Below are 15,859 nucleotides of genomic sequence, written 5' to 3'. Positions count from 1 at the left end.
TCCCCATTGAACAGAGAGCCTGATTCAGTACTCAATCCCAGGATCCTGAGATCATGACCCGAGCCCAAGGCAGATGCCTAACTGACTGAGTCACCCAGGCACCCCCATTCTACCCTCTTTTTTCAGCATTAGAAATTGTAATTGTCATTTTATATAAACAATGTTCATTTTCCTTTAAGAGTTTCTAGTAACTAGATTAGTTTGGGCTTTTCTGTATTGTACCCTAATAATTTCTTCTGTATTCACAATGTCATGTTTTCTTGTGTTCTTTTGACATTTTGATTATGTGCAGCTTGTTACTCTTAAAAAGTTACTCTTGGGGTGCATGCGTGGTTCAGTGGGTTAAAGCCTCTGCCTTCGGCTCAGGTCATGATCCTGGGGTCCTGGGATCGAGCCCCGCATCGGGCTCTCTGCTCAGCAGGGACACTGCTTCTTCCTCTCTCTCTCTCTCTCTCTCTCTTTCTCTCTCTCTATCTGCCTCTCTGCCTACTTGTGATCTCTGTCAAATAAAATAAATAAAATATTAAAAAAAAAAGATGTTGGGGGAGCGTGGGGATATCGGGATTTCCAAGGCCTAGAATAAGTGTCTCCTTCAGAAAGGATATGCAATTGCTTCTGCGTGGCACCTGGGGGCATTTCCCTTCTAAACCATCAGAAAGTCCAGGCCACTGCTGTAGACCCGCCCTGTCCAATCAATGAGAACCTAGGCTGTAAATCTTCAGGAAGGTTGGCCCTTGGTCCTAACTTCTCAGGGTCTGGTTATTTTTCCCTTTTTGATGCTTTTCCACTTTATTCTGTACCAAGGCTGCCTTCTCTGGTGGGGACAGATTTAGTTCTGCTTTACCTTGATGCCACAAGACAGCCCACGGGGGTCCCAGATTAGAGTGAGGGAGTTTCTTACTTGACCCTCTATATCATCTGGACCCAGGACATTGACTTCTATCTCTATTGCCCCAAGAAATCACCAAAACTTAGGGCCAAATTGTTTAGATGCCAAATACTTTCAGGGCAAGAAAATAGTTATGTTGCCTTGATTTCTGCTTGCCTTTCTGGATTTCAGAATTAAATCCAAAGTTTAACCTGAGAGTTCTCCACTGTCTTATCAGTTCATCAGAACTTTTAAAAACTTTTTCTTCCCTGGTTCTTTTCCTTACATTTTTTTCAGTCAGAGAGTTGGGCTAACTAGTCTGCCTGCTAGAACCACAGATAGAAGTCAGCATATTCCTTTTTTATTTACTGAAGCAACCTGATTCAATTTCTTCTATGAGGGCCATAATTAGAATTATTTTCCCTATCCGTTGCCCTATCTTTTTGGCAGTTATTCTTTACTTCACAAAATCCCAGAAAATAGTTCAATGACTATATTTTAGTGAGCTCCTGTGCTGGTAACATATAGAAAAACTGTTAAATTTCAGTGAGAAATATCCAAATTTGTCACAGGTCAGTTTTCTTCAGGGGATGTCTCCTATAAAAATTTAATCCAATCTGGTGTGGAAACTCTTTCCTGATATCCTCTTCCTGAATTTTTAAAACTCCTCTTTTCTCCATTTAGGGGAAACCTGTGGCACTTAGAGGAATGTAGGGGCATCCAACAGACCATTGTTTGATAGTCAGACCAGAGAATAATGGAAAAAGAAAAGGGAAAGACCTGAGAAACCAGCTAACAGAGATGTTCTGACGCAGCAGACATAGGACTAAGGCTGGAGCAAGAGAAGGGATGAAAATCCCCCACCAATCCCCTGGTTCTCACAAGGAGAGTTTAGCCTCTTGTTCCTCCCCTTAACTTGCTAGCACCTAATGGGTACCCTGGTCTTATTTAGTTGTGTAAAGGTTAAGACCCTAGAGATGAGAAACACAATGATGAAACTGTACTGAACTGGTAACTGTGGCAAGACAAGAACCAGGGAGTGCTTGGGACACCTGGGTGGCTCAGTGGGCTAAGCCTCTGCCTTCAGCTCAGGTCATGATCCCAGGATCCTGGGATTGAGCCCCACATTGGGCTCTTTGCTTGGTAGGGAGCCTGCTTCCTCCTCTCTCTCTGCCTGCCTCTCTGTCTACTTGTGATCTCTCTCTCTGACAATTAAATAAAATAAATAAAATCTTTTTTAAAAAGTTAAAAAAACAAAACAAAAAAAAGACGAACCAGGGAGTGCTTGATGAGCCAGGATCCTGATGTCATCTTTCTTAGCAGGTTTCCCAGCAACAAAGAGAAACAGTTCAGCATTTTGGTATCATTTTTTAGAATGTTTATGTGCTATGACATAATCATTCTACCACTGGGAATATATCCTAAAAAACAGAACCCAAAATACACGCATGCATACACACACACACACACACACACACACACACTCCCACAGGCTGCAGTAAGCAATAAACTTTCAGCATAAAGATGTTCATCTCAGTTTTATTTACTATTGCCAGAAATTAGAAATGGCCTAAAAAACTAAGTGGGGAAGCATTAACTATGGGTATATCCACATAATGGAGTATGATATAAACATAAATAGCATTTTTAAGAACCCTATAGAAAATCAGGCTAAAAATTTTGAGTCGCTATTTGCATGCTCTCACTCTCAAAAAAGAAAAGGATTAAAATGTCAAGATAACACTTTAGTCAAAAGGACTAACCTGAGGGTTAGTCAGGGATTTAGAAGACTGATGATAATATGCAGTATAGGCACAAGTTTAGAGAACTGTCATAGATATTTCTTGATATTGAGTATATAAATCACCACAATCTGGGGGACCTAGATGATTCAGTGTGTTAAGCATCTGCCTTTGGCTCAGGTCATGATTTCAGGGTTTTGGGATTGAGCCCTGCATCAGGCTCCCTGCTCAGTGGGGATCCTGCTTCTCCTTCTCCCTTTGCCCCTTCCCCCTGCTTGTACGCTCTCTCGCTCTCTCTCTCTCTCTCAAATAAATAAATGAAAATTTTTTTAAGTAAAATAAACTGGCACAATCTTTTTAGATAGCAATTGTTAACATGTACAAAAAGTTAAAAAGGGGCACCTGGGTGGCTCAGTGGGTTAAAGCCTCTGCCTTCGGCTTGGGTCATGATCCCAGGATCCTGGGATTGAGACCCACATCAAGCTCTCTATTCAGCAGGGAGCCTGCTTCCCCCCCACCCCTGCCTGCCTCTCTGCCTACTTGTGATCTCTGTCAAATAAATGAATAACATCTTTTTTTAAAAAAAAGTTTAAAAATACGACTAAACTTTGAACAAGCAAATCCATCGTTGGAAAATGGGACATGTACATAAAGGTTGTTCATTACTGTGTTGTACATACTAGCAAATAAGAAAAAAAGAAAATGAGAGAAATCTTACCACAGAACAAAAGGAGAAACATTAAGTAAATTGTTTTAAGTTCATATGTCACATACAAATGACAAAATAAAATAAAATGATGATTAATATTTCCTGATAGTTACATATGACTAAGTAACAAAAACAGATTACAAAATCTTACGTGTAGGAGAATGATGTCACCAAGATGGCGACAGAGGTTGTTCCTGACTTAGCTTCCCCTCACAAGAAGAACAATCAATAACTATTCATGGCCAAGACACCAGTGAGAAAATCCTAGAACACAAAGCACCTCTCTGTACTACAGAGATCAAGACAGATCACATTAGAAGGATAATGTACATTAGCTAAACTTATTTTTGGTAATCATTTCACAATACATGTAAGTCAAGTCATTATGCTGTTCACCTTAAACTTACATAGTACACTATGTCAATTATACCTCAATAAAACTGGAGGGAAATTTTATGTGTAGCATTATCCCTTTTTCATTTTGCTAAGTATACCTATTTGCATAGGAAAAAAACTATTAAAATATACACCAAATCATTGGTGGTTATAACTATGAGGTGAATGTCATGTGGTATTTTTTTCCTAACTTGACTTATTTGTAGCTCTTTTAATTATATTTCTACACGTTTGAAGATGAAGAAAGGGGTCATGAACAAAGGAAAATACTGTTGAAACTGGAAGAAGGAAGAAATAGATTCCCCTGGGCCCTCCAGAGGGGATACAACCCTGCTGACACCTTGACATCAACCCCACAAAATTGGTGTTTCTGGGGTCATGGCCTGCATAACTGTGAGAGAATATGTTTTTGTTGTTTTAAGCCATAAAATTGGTGATCATTTGTTGCAGAGCCATAGGAAACTAATACAGCACCTTATCTGGAAGTGTGCATTTGTAAACCACACACCCTGAGCTAGATGCATCAGGAAAAGCCAATTCCTCTGAGAGGAGTAAATAGAGACAGACATCTTAGTAGGATTGTAACTAGAGTGGCTACACTGGTGTGCCATTTCTCCAGGGCTTTGCAGCCCCAAGCCAGGAGAGCCATTTCTGGCTGTGGGAGAGCACAACCCACGAAATCCTGGGCAACTGTTCTGGAGTTTTTGCCACAGAAAAAGCTCTGTGGGCAGAGGTTAGGCCTGGATCATCCTGGGAGAACATACAAGGCCAAGGGTGGGCCCCAGGGCTGGGCCCCAGGACTGGTCCTGATCCCCCCCCACAGCCCCCCTAACAGAGACGACCCACCACAGGGTAGCTGGGAGGGCAGGAATAGGAGAAAGCCAGCTCAATCCTTCCTCTCTCTGCCCACAAGAGGCTCCAGAGGCCCCTTCCATATAACAACGAAGCCCAGGACATTGTCTCCTTTGGATGAAAAATGGACCAACTCCCGGTCTTCAAGATCCTGAGCTTCCTGCACTGGAAGAAGAGATCAGCTGGGTCCCTGCTGAAAAAAAGAGTCTCAGCTGAAAGCGGGGACTCAACAAAGGCCCTTCTATGACTGCCCATTGTCCCTAGGGAAGAGTCCAGACCTCGCTGTATGGAAGCCTTCATAAACATCCATTTCTCAAATGCAATGATTGATTTGTCCTTTATTTATTCAACAATCACTGAGTAGGAGCTATAACCCAGCATCTGCTCACATCTCTCTCGTCTCCTGCATCTTTCTCTCTTCTACTCCTTACCACCTCCTTGCCAAATTATGACCTGCTTGACTCTTTTCCACACCTCTTGTGTGGCTGAGCCCCACACATCCAGCCCCATCCTCCAAGGGATCAGAGTTCACTCATAGGCCATTCACTCCCAGCTTTGGACCCTTTCAGATGTCTATTGGTCACCCATGGTAACCTGGGTTCTGTTCTAAGACCCTGGCTACCCACCTATTGAACAAAGGAGAGAGTCTCCTCAGGAGAAATGGACAGCACTACTTTTGCTATCAATCAGCAAATAACAGATACTGAATACCTGTTATGTGCCAAACACTAGAGGCTCAGAAGTGAGCATGGCAGGCTCTGTCCAGGCCCTCATGAAACTTAAGGCCATAGGACATTCACCAGAATTTCCCCAAGTCTCCTCCCTTGTTCAGATTGGTGAGATTGGTCTGAATCTGTGTGGGAAATCCATCCAAATGAAAAATCATCTTGTTCAAGATATTCATTTATCTTACAACTTGCAGTTTTTGTGTATGTCACCACATTTGACCCTGGAAGTGAAGTTTACAATTCTGGTATCAATGGAGACCTACTTCCAGATGAAGGAGAGATGTAGGAAGGAAAAAATATAACCACGGCAGCCATTTTTTTCATGGTTTACATAGAGGGTACCCTATGGGGTGCAAAGTTCAATATAAACTCTGCCATGGAAGAAATACCACACTTCCCTTAACTTCTTTAAATCAGATTAGAGAGACACACATGGGGCCAGAAAAATGGAGAACAGCTTCCAAACCTCAGACCATCATGGTCACTACAACTCACTGAGCTCATAGTGACCCTTCAAAGTCATTTAGCTCTTAGCTTGGAGACCACACATGTGGTACAAGACTCTTTTATGACCGTGTGCTGGGTCAGTCTAGCCAGGCATGCCCAGCAGCCGTCCCTTCCCAGGTCTTGATACTTTGGGGTTAACTTTAGTCACAACCGTGGGTGACTATTTTTCAACCAAATAACACATACCACTAATACCATACTCATTTTCACATAGAGGAAATATCTCCCTCTGGGTTCCCATCACCCTCAGAGTCATGTCTTTTCTTATCTGCTTGCCCACAAAGATCTCTATAGCAGAATATCTTAATGATCTTGACCACTTTCATAATGAGGGGAAAATAGCTGACTTCAAACAGTTTCTGTTTGAATGCTAAAGATCCTTCCTCCTGAAACAAATAGGTACAAAAATCATGCTCAGAAAGAAAAAAATGAAACAAAAACATACAGTATATATATATATATATATATATATATATATATATATATATATATATGTATATACACACATGTATATACAACTGTATACACAGGCACATATAAATATATCCTAGGCACTAAACCACCAGGGAAATGTAAGCATACATAAATGTTTATGTCCATACATATACATATATGATGACATTTATAGAGCTCTGGATAAGATCACAGACTTTGGAATCAGATCCCAGCTATGTTAATGAGCACACATGTATAGAGGTGTAATTTGTGACAATAACAACATGGGGTGGGTGTTGAGCTGAATAGAAGTTAATAAAATGAATTATCAACAAATTGCAGGGTATAAGATCTGTTGTCTCTTTTTTGTATTTTCAATTTTTGTAAAAAACAATCTTTTTACTTTGAGGTAATTGTGGATTCACATGTAATTCACATGGAAAAAATAATACAACAATATCTCATAGACACTTGATCTGGTTAAGCCAAGGGTAACATCTTGCACAACTATAGTACAATATCTTCACTGGGTTACTGATATGTAACACTAATGCAGGCAAAGAACAGAACAGTTCTATCATCACAAGGATTCCTCCAGTTGTATTTTTATAGCTACACCCACCTCCCTCCCTCACCCTCACATCCCTGACAAGGAGAAACCACTAAAATGTTCTCGATCACGATAATATTGATATTTCAAGAATGCCAAAACAATTCAGTTATGTTCATCTTAAACAGAAAGTAAGTCCATACAGGTTTGAGAGATTTATATCACAGTATTTCTCTTTTCTTGAGCAGCTGTAAGTGGTATTATATATATTTTTTTAAGATTGATTTATTTAAGAGAAAAAGAGAGTGTTAGGACACAGAGGCAGAGGAAGAGGGAGAGAGAGTCTCAAGCAGATTCCCAACTGTACACAGAGCCTGGCATGGGGCTCAATCTCAGGACCCTGAGATCATGACCTGAGCCAAAATCAAAAGATAGACAATCAACTGAGCCACTTAGGTGCCCCAGTGGTATTGTATTTTAAGCTTCAGTGCCACATGTTCATTGAGACATAGCCTAAGAAAACTTGAGAAAGAAGAAAAAATTGTTTCTATACACCAGCAATGAACAATCAATAAGGAAATTCTAAAAACAGTTCCACTTACAATAGAATCCAAAAAAATAAAATACCTAGAACTACATTTAACCAAGGAGGTGAACAAATTATACACTAAAAACTACAAAATGCCACTGAAAGTAGTTAAAGAAGAACTACTTAATGGAAATACATCCCATGTTCCTGGATTGGAAGGCCTATATTGTTAAGATAGCGATACTCCCCAGAGTCATCTACAGAGTCAAAGCAATCTTTGTCCAAATCCCAGAGACCTTTTCTGCTGAAATGGAAGAGCCAATTCTAGAATTCACCTGGAATTGCAAGGCGTCCCATATAGCTAAAACAACATTAAAAAAGAAAAACTAAGTGGGAGGATCAGACTTCTTGGTTTCAGGACATATTATGAAGTTACAGCAATCAAAACTAGTGTGGTTCCAACTTAAGGACAGACATATAGATGAATGGAATAGAACTGAGAGCCCAGAAATAAACCCAAACATCCATGGCCAATTGATTTTTGACAAGGGTGCCAAGACCGCACGGTGGAGAAAGAATGATATTTTCAATGAATGTTGCTGGGACAACCAGATAATGACATTAAAAGCATGTAGTTAAACCCCTACCTCATTCCATATATAATAATATACAAAATGGATCAACAGCCTAAATATAAAAGCTAAACCATAAAACTCTTAGAAGAAAACAGATGGCAAATCTTCATGACCTCTGATCGGACACTGGATTCTTACATTTGACACCAAAAACACCAACTACAAAAGATAAAATAGACAAATTGGACTTCATAAAAATTTTAAAATTCATACACTAAAGAATAGTATCAAGAAAGTGAAAATACAATCTACAGAATGATTGAAAGTATTTGTAAATTATGTATCTGGTAGAAGTGTAGTATCTGGGATAGACAAAGAACTCTTATAACTCAACAACAAAAAGATAAACAACTAGGGCACGTGGGTGGCTCTGTTGGTTAAGGATCTGCCTTCAGCGCAGGTCATGATCCCAGAGTCCTGGAATCGAGTCCCACATTGGGCTCCCTTCTCAGTAGAAAGACTGCTTCTTTCCCTTTCTCTGGCTCATTCTTTCTCTCCCTTTCTCTCTATCTCTTTCTCCTTCTCACTTTCTCAGAGAAATAAATAAAATCTTTAAAAAAAAAAAAAAAAAAGACAACTCAGTCAAGAAATGGGCAAAGGACTTGAATTGACATTCCTCCAAGGAAGAGATACAAATGACCAGCAAACATAGGTAAGGATGTTAAACATAGGGGTGCCTGGGTGTCTCCGTGGGTTAAAGCCTCTGTCTTCCGCTCAGGTCATGATCCCAGGGTCCTGGAATCAAGCCTTGCATTGGACTCTCTGCTCAGCAGGGAGCCTGCTTCCCTTCCTCCCTCTCTGCCTGCCTCTCTGCCTACTTGTGATCTCTGTCAAATAAATAAAATCTTTAAAAAAATTTTTTTAATATGTTAAACATAATTAGTCATTAAAGAACTATAAATCAAAACCATAAGATACCTCTCCACACACTAGAATGGCTATAATAAAAAAATGAAAAATAACAAGTATTAACAAGGATGTGCAGGGGCGCCTGGGTGGTTCAGTGGGTTAAAGCCTCTGCCTTCAGCTCAGGTCATGATCTCAGGGTCCTGGGATCGTGCCCCACATTAGGCTCGCTGCTGAGCAAGGAGCCTGCTTCCCCCTCTCTCTCTCTGCCTGCTTCACTGCCTACTTGTGATCTCTGTCTGTCAAATAAATTTTAAAAATCTTAAAAAAAAAAAACAAGGATGTGCAGAAATAGAAACCCTTGTATAGAAGCTGATACAACAGGCCACATATCTCATGATCCTTTTATATAAAATATTCAGAATGCAAATCCATAGAGACAGAAATAAGATTACTGGTTGCCAGTGGACAGAGCAGGGTTGGGGAATGGAGAAGTGAAAGTTATTAAGTACACATTAAGTTGTGGATGGAATGGATGGATGTCCTGGTGTAATGAAAAAGATTTGTAACTAGAAAGAGGAGGTAGTCCCACAACACTTGGAATGTACAAAATGCCACTGGGCTGTACACTTTAATGAATTGTGAGTTATGTGAAATTCGCCTCAATTGTTATGTGGGTCATAGCCTTATGTTTAACATAATCCTCTTTTAATTTAAATAAATGCAGATATATATGAGAGGAAAATATTTTAGATCACACTTCAAGTCATTAAAGATGACTATCAATGAATGATGAGAAATCATTTTTTTAGTAGGTTCCACACCCAGAGTGGAGCCCAATGTGGGGCTTAAACTCACAACTTTGAGATCAAGACCCTGACTGACATTAAGCCACCTTAACTAATTGAGCCACCCAGGCGCCCCAGAAATCAGATAATTGTAGGGGCACTTGGGTGGCACAGTCAGTTAAACATTGGATTCTTAGTTTTGGCTCAGGTAGTGACCTGAGGGTTGTGAGATCAGGCCCCATACAGCTCGTACACAGCATGGAGTCTCTTTCCCTCTCCCTCTGCCCCTCCCCTCTGATATCTCTCTAAAATAAAAATGAAATAAATCTTTTTTTAAAATATTTTATTTATTTATCTGACAGACAGAGATCACAAATAGGCAGAGAGGCAGGCAGAGAGAGAGAGAGAGATGAGGAAGCAGGCTCCCCGCCAAACAGAGAGCCCGACGCGGGGCTCGATTCCAGAACCCCGGGACTATGACCCAAGCTGAAGGCAGAGGCTCTAACCCACTGAGCCACCCAGGTGCCCCTGAAATAAATCTTTTTATAAAAGGAAATCAGGTAATTTTAATTTTCTCTTTGCTTAAATTGTTTTTGAAATGTCCCAACAATTTTAGAAAATAATTGCTTGCTAAATTTTTTAATAACTAGGAAAGAGAAATTAATAGTCATTAATGGCATGACAAAAACACTTCAGTTATGGGATAAAGTGAGGATAAAACAAAACTATGTTGTATGTACAGTATGATTCCAGGTATTTAAAATGCATTGCTGGAGTTGCCTGGGTGGCTCAGTGGGTTAAGTCTCCGCCTTCAGCTCAGGTCATGGTCTCAGGGTCCTGGGATTGAGCCCCACATCGGCCTCCCTGCTCAGCAGGGAGCCTGCCTCCCCCCTCCTCCCCCGCCTGCCTCTCTGCCTACTTGTGATCTCTCTCTGTCAAGTTAAAACAAACAAACAAAAAACATTTAAAATGCATTGCTGGGACTCATGGGTGGCTCAGTTGGCTGAGCACTGGACTCTTAGTTTCAGCTCAAGTTGTAACCTTGGGGTCTTAGGATCAAGTCCCACCATGGGTTCCATGCTCAGCTTGGAGACTGCTTGGGATTCTTTCTCCCTCCCCATCTGCTCCTCCCCCTGCTTGGTTGCTTGCTCTCTCTCGCTCTCTCTCTCATAAATAAATAAATCTTTTTAAAAATAAATATATTGCTTAGATAACTGTTTGTAGGAGATAGGCAAATAAATGACATTTTTCCTTCCTACTTTCCAAATTTTCTCAATGGACATGTATTACCATTATAATCAGAAAGATACCTTTATTTTTTAAATGTCCACAACTGGACAAGCTAGTTTCAAAAAATTAGAGGTTTGATAAATATACTTGATTTGAGAAGGAGAATATTTACACCAGAATTACATATTCTGATAGATAATATTCCTCACAGAAAAACTGTAAAGGACAGAAAATGTAGAGATGGAAACTTGTATCACCAGACTCTACCTACTTAGAGATACTTAGCTGTTCTTTAAACAGAACTGAGCTTAGCTTTTTAGAAACAATGGCCCCTCACATCCAATGGCAGTGAGATCAACAGCAGTTTGCTTAGTAAAAGTTGAGTCTATTATGTGACAAACCTGCTATCTCAGAAGTGTGGCTCTCTGGGCAGAGGCCAGAGAATGCTAAAAGGACAACTCTTGGTCTTTGCTTGCCCGGTGTACTTTCCCACTTCACATGGTATTGGCAATCTAGTAATTGGAACTTCTTTTGGGAACCAACCTTTCCCCAGGCTTAGTTCATGCGTTTTAGGTGGTTTAACAGGACTGAGTCCAGTCTACCCAAAGGAGGAATGACCTAGGCTTCAGTCAACCAGTGGATTCAATGTCTAGGGTCAAGATGATTCATTAACATAAGCTAAGTGTCAAATGCAAGGCATTTGTTAAAAGCATTGACAAAAGACGTGGACTCTGAGCATTTGTAATTTTAAAACAGATGTTAAAATCCCTAGAAAAGAAGCCAGGGTGATGAAGGGGTTGCCCTATGGATTTAGTAAATAGTGGTCACGCTCTCTTACTGTCTTGTGCCTCCCTCTACCATGGCCCTGACCATGCTGGACCCTGGTTGTTGCTATTTCTGTCTCCTCCACCGGACATGCTCTCTGAGAGACGGAGACACATCTCTGGTATGTTGGATCATTCAGATAAGGAGCTTAAATACACAGCTGCTAAAGAAATAATCCTGATGGACTCAGCACGGAGCTGAGGCAGTGGTGGCCCTATCACTGGGGACTCAGGTTTCTGGGCTCTAGAAACCCTCCAGGCTGATACCACATCCTCCAGTCCCCACCTTGTACACTCGCTGTCCTGTTCTGGGCTGGAACAAGTGGTCTACTCTGAGTCAACTTGTGTGGGTTCTGATGTGGTCACAGCAAAATTCTCACACAACCACCCCAAGAACGTCATCAGACAGAGGGGTGGGGGCAGGGAAGCTGTCATAGAAAGCCTTCTAGGATGAAACACCACAAACCAGAGAGGAGTTCAATGTCAGTGAGCCCATCTGCACCCGCGTCCTTTCCTGGGAGCTAAAAACACAGAGGAAGCGCCAGTAGCCCCGACCTGGGCAGCCTCCTGGGAAAGATGCAGCCACTCCTGCTCCTGTTCCTGCTGGCCTTTCGCCTGCCTTCTGGGGCCCAGGCAGGTAAGTGACCACCCCACCCTCCAAGGCCCAACCCCCTCCCAGTGGGCACAGCCCTCCTGGCCCTTCTGCACACCCCTGATCCACCTATCCACCAGGAACATTCTGCACCCTGTTGTCATCTTGCCTCCCACTCTCAAGTAGGGTGCTGGGTAAGCCACCAGCAGAAACGACAGAGCAGAAGACTAGTTTCTAGAAAAGCCAGTGGGTACTGTCCCCTCCCCAGGCTCTGCCTTTGCCATCTGGAAATGGAGATTTCCTAGAAGTACATAGCAGAGGGTGAGAAACTGGAAAAGAGAACATCATAAATCCCCCTGCAGAGGACAGAGCAGACCTGGCTTCCCTGTGGGATGAGCCAGGTACTTCCCTCAGCATCTGCTTGGGAGAGAAGCCCAGGCTCAGCAGACCCCACTGTGGGATGGACCATGGTCCCCAGAAGACTGCTGTTACCTTGGCTCTTTCCCAAGGCTCTTCATCCTTCTCTCCAACTCTGCTTTTCTTCCCAGGCTGTTAGCGGCTCCCCTTTTTCAAACAGGACCTTGGCAGACATAAACTTCTCTGCTTTCCAGAATCCTAGCAGCACTGGCTCTATCAGCCTTCATCTGGAGGCTCCCTGGGGAGGCTTGCCCTCACACAGCCAAACAACACTTACCTAGGTATTTACTACATGTCCCATGGAAACAGGCCTTGTGAGACAATACCTATATAACGAAACTTGGGCCCTAAACACAGGATGATGGGGGCCTTAGAAACTCGCTAGAAACAAAGCAAAGTCAAGAGAGGGACTGCTCAGGATCCCCTAGGATGTCTCTGTCCCTACGACAGGTATGCTCCTCTCTGATCATGTGTAGAAGAAAGATTCACACACAGACCGAGACACAGTCTTTTTCCCACTCCCAGGGGAGGGAGTGGAGGCCCCTCCCACGCTCTCCCAAATTCGGGCTGTGCCGGCCTGGTGCATTCAGTGGGTACACAGGAACAGAACAGAATTTTCCCTTAGGAGAGATCATCGGGGGACATGAGGCCAAGCCCCATTCCCGGCCTTACATGGCATATCTTCGTATCAAGAATCAGAATAAGGGGAGAAAGTGTGGTGGGTTCCTGGTACACAAGAAGTTCGTGCTGACGGCTGCTCACTGCTATGGGAGGTAAGGAGCGACCATGAGCCTGTACCGCCCTGAAAACCCTGGCATGGAGCCCTGCCTTCTGCCCTGGGCACTCTGAGGAATGCATGAGCCGGGGGACTCCTGAAAGTAGGTGAGGGAGGTCAGGTTGGTGGTGGGGAGAGGGGAGGCCAGAACCAGGTGCATTGCTGGAGTAAGAGAAGAGCTCGGACCTGCTTTGGCATCAGAATGCAATCTCATCTCATTCACATGTTTCTCTGGGTAACTGACCCCAGTCACCTATGGCTCCAGAATCCTACCTCAGCCACTGAGAAGCAGAAGGCACAGACAGCTCAAACCTGGGAATCTCCTGTTTCCTCAGTTACCCCATCACCTCCAGCGCTGCCCACCCCAACTGCCACCTGCCCTTCACAGCCCCTGGGCTATATCCTGTGATTCCACACTCCCACACCCCACTCTGCCCTCTGTGTAGCTCTATCCAGGTCACCCTGGGGGCCCACAACATCATGAAACCAGAAACGACCCAGCAGGTCATCCCCGTGAAAACAGCCATCCCTCACCCAGACTATGATCCCAAGAACTACTCCAACGACATCATGTTACTGCTGGTAAGGAAACCTCTTTGCTGCCCTTGTTTTCCTGGGTCCACACTGGTTCTTCCTCCCACTGGGACCTGTCCCCTCCCTCCCTCCATCCTGGCTTCCTGGCCAGTGTCCCTAGCTCAGGGCAGAGAGAAGACAGTACAGCCTCATCGGGGCATCCAGGCCCCAAGGCCACTAGCTGAGCTGGACTCTCTTGCCTCTTCCCAACAGCTGGAGAGAGAGGCCAAGCAGACTGTAGCTGTGAAGCCCCTCCGCCTGCCCAGGGACAAGAACCGGGTGAGGCCAAGACAGGTGTGCACTGTGGCCGGCTGGGGGCAGATGGCCAAGATAGGCATGTACCCAGACACTCTGCAGGAGGTGAGGCTGGAAGTGCAGGACGATGGCAAGTGCAAATCCCGCTATCCCAAGCATTATGACCGCACCATTGAGCTGTGCGTGGGGAACCCAGATGAAAAGAAGTCTTCCTTTCAGGTGAGATTGGGTGTCTGCTTAGCATGGGTCTAGGGGCAGGGGTATTTGGGGAAGACCTGGGATCTGGAGACCCAAGCAGTGATCTTTCTCATGAGGAAAGAAGGGGGAACAGCTAGAGATAGGGGGAACCCAGACCCTCTGCGAGTCTGCTGAGGGTATAGGATGTATTCAAATGAGGTGCTCCTACAGGTTGAATTTGCCGCACTCTGCCCCATGTCGGGCCACCAATGCTAGAAACCTCTGCTCCTTGGGCATGCAGGAGTGAAAACCAGGTGGCACCTCAGAGCTGGTCCCCACCTGGGTTACCAGGCTTGGCCTCTATGCTGAGTGTCAGCCCTGCCCACCGGCTTCTGGGTACCTAAAGAGGAGAGTGCAGCCTGCAGTCTTTCAGCACAGGACCTGGGACCCAGGGAAGGAGAGGGAGCTGCCACCTGGGGTGAAGTGAAGCACTGACAAGGTCCGGCCCTGTCCTGTCCTCCCATCTCCTATGGGGTTCACACAAGGCAGTCTTCTCAGAGGGGCTGGGGAGAATGGGGGCAGCAGGAGAACTGATTCACTCCTTCCCTATCTCTGTCCACAGGGGGACTCTGGAGGCCCTCTCGTGTGTAACAATGTGGCCCAGGGCATTGTGTCCTATGGACAAAATGATGGGACACCTCCCCGGGTCTACACCAAAATCTCACCTTTCCTGCCTTGGATAAAGAAAACCATGAGAAGCCCCTACTTACAGGAGCCAGACCATTTGCTCTAGAGCTGATCCAGAATCACACTCGAGAGGGTGGCAGGGAAGGCAACAGCAATGGAATAAATGTGTCTTACCTGAATGTCAGCCATCAAATAAAGGTCTCTTAACTGAATGTGAAGGGCTGGTTTCTTGTTTATTCATTGACCTTCATTCCCTGGCATCAAATCTGTTCTTACAAGGCCAATTACACAATTCTGCTATTTTCTGCTTTCTCTTCTTCATCCTCCACCCCTTTCCCCCAACCCCATGCAAAGTTCTTTCCAGCTTCTGCTTACCTGCACCTGTCTCTCAGACCCTGCCCTTCTGCCGGCGCCAAAGCTGAGTACCACCAGGAGAAACCATGAACCTCTCTACGCCTGGGGCTCAGAGTGAACTTCTTACATCCTTCCTCTGTGTTCTCTGGAAGGGAGGAAGGAAACACTGTGGGCCTTGGACACCAAGCTGGCCCAGGCTAGGACACCAAGCTGGCCCAGGCTAGGACAACAGCTCAAGGATGTAGCCCTACAAGAGGGGTATCACAGTCACAAGGCCTGAGAGCACCAGACAGCATCCATGGAGAACAGGGCTGGTCAGGTGGCTCTACAGAAGTCTTGGCCCCATCTGTCACCTGGCCAGGCCAGCTCAACCCCTTCCATGTGTCAGGG

At 44.2% G+C, this 15,859-nt stretch overlaps 1 protein-coding gene across 1 annotated transcript; it reads left to right on the top strand.

The window, feature by feature from the left end:
• The first annotated feature begins 12,085 nt into the window (after positions 1 to 12,085).
• LOC131836421 (granzyme B-like) lies at positions 12,086 to 15,327 on the top strand. Its single transcript, XM_059181811.1, has 5 exons — positions 12,086 to 12,276; positions 13,274 to 13,421; positions 13,870 to 14,005; positions 14,210 to 14,470; positions 15,051 to 15,327. Exons 1-5 carry the CDS (start codon positions 12,216 to 12,218, stop codon positions 15,219 to 15,221), a joined length of 777 nt encoding a protein of 258 aa, XP_059037794.1. The 5' UTR covers positions 12,086 to 12,215; the 3' UTR covers positions 15,222 to 15,327.
• Positions 15,328 to 15,859: the final 532 nt, after the last annotated feature.

Source organism: Mustela lutreola, chromosome 7, assembly GCF_030435805.1.
Source record: "Mustela lutreola isolate mMusLut2 chromosome 7, mMusLut2.pri, whole genome shotgun sequence".
Lineage (NCBI taxonomy): Eukaryota > Metazoa > Chordata > Mammalia > Carnivora > Mustelidae > Mustela > Mustela lutreola.
Note: the sequence above shows the minus strand (reverse complement) of the source record. Positions and strands in the feature narration are given on the sequence as shown.

What these genes read in the sequence shown, in the direction of transcription:
- LOC131836421 (XM_059181811.1), top strand. Translation starts at nt 12,216, where the DNA reads ATGCAGCCACTCCTGCTCCTGTTCCTGCTGGCCTTTCGCCTGCCTTCT. An exon ending in ACGACATCATGTTACTGCTG is followed by an intron (nt 14,006 to 14,209) that starts GTAAGGAAACCT and finishes TCTTCCCAACAG; the next exon opens with CTGGAGAGAGAGGCCAAGCA. An exon ending in AAAAGAAGTCTTCCTTTCAG is followed by an intron (nt 14,471 to 15,050) that starts GTGAGATTGGGT and finishes CTCTGTCCACAG; the next exon opens with GGGGACTCTGGAGGCCCTCT.